At 40.8% G+C, this 6,281-nt stretch overlaps 1 protein-coding gene across 1 annotated transcript in view; it reads left to right on the top strand.

Moving 5' to 3' along the window:
* Positions 1–3,019: 3,019 nt before the first annotated feature.
* Positions 3,020–6,281, top strand: part of LOC139538750 (anosmin-1-like) — a 52,326-nt gene continuing 49,064 nt past the window's right edge. Inside the window, exon 1 of the mRNA XM_071341141.1 lies at positions 3,020–3,290. Coding sequence (XP_071197242.1) covers positions 3,096–3,290 — 195 coding nt within the window. The 5' untranslated portion in view covers positions 3,020–3,095. The remainder of the gene's footprint in view (positions 3,291–6,281) is intronic.

Genomic DNA, 6,281 nt, shown 5'->3' with positions numbered 1-6,281 from the left:
TTTGTTTCATGCATTGTATAGGCTACTGCTTGAACACTAGAGTATTTTACAGCTTATGTACTTAGTCTGCCCATACCTCACTAAAATAACACAAGCTATCTTGTTCTTGATCATCAGTCAGTATCCTGTACATGCTTGTCCCTTCTGATCTTCATACCACTGCAGTCACAGGTGTGTGTAACAATGACTACACCTGCAGCCTTTGGGATCAAAGATAGGTGCTGAGCACTTCTTCGCTCAACAACATCAATACTGGGTGAAAACGGATGCTGGTTTGTTATCAATTCAAAAACGTTTTTTTTCCATATCATGTGTCAAAGCCCATATTTGTGTAACCTGGGGAAAAAAGCAGACAATGCAACCAGTGGAATATACCAGACTACGGCAGCTTAGAAGTCATGCTCAGTGAGATTGACAGTTTGACAGAGGGTTTCCTATATAGAAGCCCTCAACTGGATGAAACACCACTATTTCCACATATTTTGCAGGCAAGGAAGTGTACCCATAACAACCTGGCATGTCACACTCAATCATCTCCAAGATACTAGAAAATTAGGGTACTTCACATCAATTCTCAGTGTTTGGTTTACCATTGATATTTTGTTTGTGTTAAGGCACCATTTTGTGTATGGGTCTACAGCTTGAGGTCAAAGGTTGAGGTCAGAACAGAGGTCATGGGGTGTGGTGGTTAGGGTCAGGCCATTCAGAGGTGATGCAGGGATTAGAGGATTTTAGAAAGGAAGTTCTGGTTAATGGGCTTCAGTTGACATTGTCCTGGAATATATCAACACACAAAGATTCTAAACAATGATTGCAATGATAGCATTATGCTCTCACCCATCTCCTTTTAGAGAAGAATGCCAACAGGGCAATCATACAAATTCTATATCCAACAATACAAAACAGTGTCTTTATACTTTCTAGGTAGTTACCTTATAGATGGCTCATTATAGAGAATTCAGACTTCTGAGCCAAGTACACACTGGTTTATTTATGTGTGTAAACATCAGTTGCCAGTAGAGACCCCCACAGTAATTAATGGAGTGAATTAACACAGTGACGTGGGTAGCTGAAAAATCAGGTTCCACCTCTGCCCAGACAAACACCTCCGCTCCTACTCTGGCTTTATGACCTGAGTTCAGTATTGGCAGATTTTTCCCAGTCAATGAAACACTGGAATCGGTTGGAGGAGGGATGCATGCGTGTCCTAGGCTGTAGGAGACATTAGGACCGCACACAGGCACTGTGTTTCCTTCACCACACACCATAAAACCCCTACCACACATGGCTGTAATAAGCCAGAAAATTAAGCCATTACACCATTTTTAAGGTACACAGACATCCGTGTTTAAATATTTTAAGAGTGGCAAGGGATCTCTCACCACAAGTTACATTGTGCTCTGGGACCACCAGGGAAATGAACACCCATTCAGATAGGGGTTCTGCAGCCACGGGGATGTGTTTACACACCATGCAGCAGTATCAGAAAAGTGGTAGCCTTATCTCTTCTATAATCACAAATCATACACTAGCATACATGTCTAGAGGGTTAATAACCTACAGGAGGCTATAGAATATTTAAATGATAAAAACTGCATTGTTATTGGAAACAGAAACTAGTATTTTGGGGGTGATCCCCATCCTTGGCACTGGCAGCCTCATGCTTTCCAGGATGTATTTGTATGGCCGTATTAACAGACCCATTTCATTAGAGAGAGCGAGGTAAGGGCTGAAGTACTTGGCACAGAGCATCGCTGGCCTAGGGCGAGCTGCATGGCTACCTGAGCCAAAATCTAATGATTGTGTAAGTCTCCGTTTGGATCCCATTCTGCAGACTGTTTAAGAGCAACACTTATAAAAGCTCATTACAGTACCTCTGTAATGGTGTACAGGAAAGTACTCCATAAGCTGAGAACAGCAGAGAAAGAATGTCTAGTAGACCCCTTAGGGAACTTTCTTCTTAAAGATGGAAGTTGTTTTTCTTCTTCTTCAAAGATTTCAACCTTTTCCTACATGTCATATTTGCTCCATTCCCTGGGCTATGAAACAATGCCAAATTTTGGGAGACCGTGTTGAGGAATTTGTTTTAGGGAGGTTTACATTTTTTCCAGGTAGAAGAGTTTTTCCAAGCTACTGTTTAACGGTGAGGCACAGACTGGTGGAAAGGGTTTCCCTGATATGTTGGCAGGCTTTCCAGGGGCCATATGTGGGGGGCTTGGTTTAGACAACATGTCTATTCTGCATTTCTGATGTATTGTGTCATCAGTAGGTGGCAGTAGGTCGAATACTTCCTGCAATCCGCTGCACACATGAAATGTGGAGCTTCCTATAAATGGTGTTGCTTATGTATGAGCCATTTATGTTTTGGAGAGATTGTCTATAATTAAGATCTGCTGAACGTCTCATTGCACACACTAGGATAGAGGTTTTCCAAGTGGACCTGATAAACTAGGCTACCCTGTTTATGATGCAGTATTACAATGTCATGAGGTGGCAGGTAGCCTAGTGGTTAGAGCGTTGGCCCAGTCACCAAAAGGTTGCTAGCTTGAATCCCTGAGCTGACAAGATGAAAAATCTGTTGATCTGCCCTTGAACAAGGCACTTAACCCTAATTGCTCCAGGGTCACTGTCAATCATTCTTATAGAGTACCTGACTGTGAGGCCACTCTCTGAGAGTGTTTCAGGGGGAGTTGGGATACGCAAAAAACACATTTCCCATTTCACACCTGACAGGTTACCCACTGGTACATGCAGCAAAATAGAACCTATATATTTCAATACATTTGAGGTGACATTGAATAAAAATGTTATTCATAGCAATTGTCCTAATTGATTTTCAGCACAAAATCATTCAAACCATCTACTCAAATAGAATTCATAATTTCTAAATCCTTGATATCGAGTCCATAACCTCTACCTGCTACAAGGCACTCGCTGTATTTGCCAATCACCACGGTATCCGCCAATCACAAAGCGCACGCGGTTCTGACTCCTCCCCAGTGTATAATTGAAGTTTCTTTAGTTTCTACAGCGGAGTCAACACGCAGTGTAGCCCGATCAGTGAACGGATAAAAAGCAGCACCCGTTGTCGGACAATGTTGCTCAGGAGCGTAACTGTATGTGTGACCCTGTGTCTATGGATTACAGTGTTGTCGACCCATGGAACCTTCGCTGCGAGGACCAGGCAGGATGACTCGTTCTTCACTGCTAGCATTTACCGAGCAAGATGCGCCTCGAGATGTCTCAGCCTGCATATCACTCGCATCTCTGCTTTTTTCAAGCACTCCCAGGTAGGAGCGTGTTGCTCACAGTCTGTCCAACTTTTACGCTTCATGTGTCCCCCTCAAAATAAACTCTCTGTGTGTGTGTGTGTGTGTGTGTGTGTGTGTGTGTGTGTGTGTGTGTGTGTGTGTGTGTGTGTGTGTGTGTGTGTGTGTGTGTGTGTGTGTGTGTGTGTCAGTCACACCCCATATGGGTGAGTTGAGTGAGGCTATTGGACATGAATGAGTCTGTCACATTACAAATGAGACAAGGCATAAATGAAGTGGTTCTGAAATGTCAATGTAAACAATTTGGCCTCTTCTCTGACAGAATAGTCTACTGATAGTTTTGTTGGACTTAACTTGTCACACAGAGTGACTAAAACAGTGGCAGCTGATGACCCTATAGGACTAGGAGTCTATTAGTTTTGCTTTCCACAGCTGCAAATTTGATGCATATTGTGTACATACTGTATTGTGGACACTTATTATTATTATTATTATAGTGGAAGGAAATTATAGCCTTGCTATTTTGTGCATGTGATGCCCTTTTTTGTCAAACTGGTTCATTAATTCTCCATAGTAAGAAATGTGAGGGCTGCTCTTGATTTTGAGGCTTTTTAAGAATGTTGTGGTTAGATGTTTGATCTGATTTGTTTATAGCCCTCTATCAAAATGGGCCAGTTTTATTTTTCACCCCATATATTCAATTACCTCACAATTAGCACCCACAATAACCCAGAAAATAGATCACAATATGATTATACATACCGAAGATGACCACCAAGCATGTTTCGATGATCTTCTAGAATTTGAGTTGGAAGAAGTGATTTGCTGTGGAATTAGCCTTTTAATTGGGTGATTTGGTATGTGGTGGCAGAAGTTGTTTTTCATCCTCCACTAGACACATTGTTCTCTCCCAGGACACAGTAAAAAGATCCTTCTCTTCCCCCAACTGTCTTTCACCACCTATCTGTACTCAGTTTTTAGTTTTTACTTAAGAACATTTGCAGGATGAAGTCTGGGCTTATACTCTCTATTCTATTTAATTACTGATTGCTGTGTGTTTTGCAATCAATGTTGGGAGAGCTCGCCAACTGTTATTAACTCTCATTGAGTGCTTTGTCTCCCTCTCCTGTCTTCTCTTTTTATATTAGTTGGTTTTATGTTAGGAAGCATTGATATATTTTATTTCAGATTCTTTATTAGACCATTTAATCTAGTAAAGTTCACCGAAATTAATTTGAAGATAATTTCAACAACTTCTCGGCACTGCCCATGTTCTTAATACGAAGGCCTATAAATCAATAACTATTTGACTGAAAAGTCTTAGAGATTGAGATTAAATGTATTAACTCCCCTGCAATTATAATGGGTTAATTGTCTGATAATTGACTGCTGAGCCCCAGAAGTTGCATTCAACCTCTTGTGTTCAGAAGGCAGGAAATGAGGAGGATGTGTTTATAAAAGAGAGATGCATTTTTGCTCAGTGATAAGGGACTGGTTGAGCATGCTAGGAGCTCCAAGAATAGAAGCCAATTGTTGTTGATACGCTGAGTACTGTTAAATGCATTGTGTTCTCAGCAGGCTCTTTCATGTGGCAATGGGAGGTCTGGTCAGCTGGAAAAACATGCTTCCCCCTGCTCTAGCCCATGGCCCTAACCCTTGCCACCAAATGCCAGCATCACACCTCATATCATAGCGGGGACACTGGCCCACTGATGCTATCCCCAGTGAGGTCACCTTCCTGCTAAACGCAGAGGCCCACTTTGGCTAAATGTGATAAGCTCTAATGTACTGTTGCCATTACACTGGAGCCTGCCCAGTCAGCGCTCAACGTGCTGCGACCTACAGGTGGATCTGCTTCCTCTGACAGATCTTATTACAGAGAAGGCCCAGCTGGGCGGGGGCTTGCCTCCAACCTCTAACATGATTGAGACTGCAGACCTCTTAATTCAACTCAGAAAGCATTCATGCTTAGGATTAATTTAATTTAAACTCCAAGACACACAACGTTTCCAGTTTCATGGAAATAGACCCTTTCAGCAATACACCTATAGAAACTTTATTTTTTAAAGTTTACTGACTTAATTATTTTTAAAAATCTACACAACTTACAACAAATTTTCAAAGTGAAAGAAAGTTTTTTGAAAATGTTACAAATTAAGAAACACCTCCCCTGAAATATCATAATTGGATAAGTCTCCACCCCCCTGAGTTAATACTTGGTGGAAGCACCTTTGGTAGCCATTACAGCTGTGAATAATTTTTATAAATATTTTACCAACTTTGCACAACTATTAGGGCATCATATATCCATCTTTTTTGTCACAATTGCTCAGACGCAGTAAATTTGTATGGCGATCATCGATGGACAGTGATATTTAAACTGTGTGTTTGATTCTTTTAATTTAATTTTATTTTATTTTTTTAAAGCAGATTTAAGTCTGAGACTTGACCGGTCAGGAACATTCAACACCTCTTGGAAAGCAACTCTGGTGTATTTTGCATAAAAATGTGTTTAATGGGTGGTTATAATTCTGCACAACATCAACAGAAAAATTATTAATAGAAGTGACTCTTTTCATCAAGCTATTTTCCTCCCCATAACGTTTCCCTAGGTCTAGGATCTTATGGAGAAGGCTGAGATGAATAGATTGGTTTTAGATAGGGTTCTATTTGTTCTGGGGGAACCAATCTCAGGGTTAGGTTATGTAGATCTGTATGAAAAAATCGAATTGAATCCCTTTTTAGAAAAAATTAAGGAAGCTTAATGTGAAAAAAGTTCAAGGGGGTGTATGTTTTTTATATTGTCTTTTGTAGAAGTTATACATACATTTTTTGCATATTGAAATAAAACATTTTAGCAGTTGAAGCTGTAAACTCCCACACAAGTCCTCCTTTGAACTTGGCCTGAATCAGGATCCAAGGAATAATTGTCAGTGATGAGTTACTGAGCTCAGCAGGAACAGATACAGAGTTGGAAAAAGGCATGACCTTTTGGTCTTTGGATTTATGGCA

This window comes from Salvelinus alpinus, chromosome 14 (assembly GCF_045679555.1).
Source record: "Salvelinus alpinus chromosome 14, SLU_Salpinus.1, whole genome shotgun sequence".
In the NCBI taxonomy this organism is placed as follows: Eukaryota; Metazoa; Chordata; class Actinopteri; order Salmoniformes; family Salmonidae; genus Salvelinus; species Salvelinus alpinus.
Note: the sequence above shows the minus strand (reverse complement) of the source record. Positions and strands in the feature narration are given on the sequence as shown.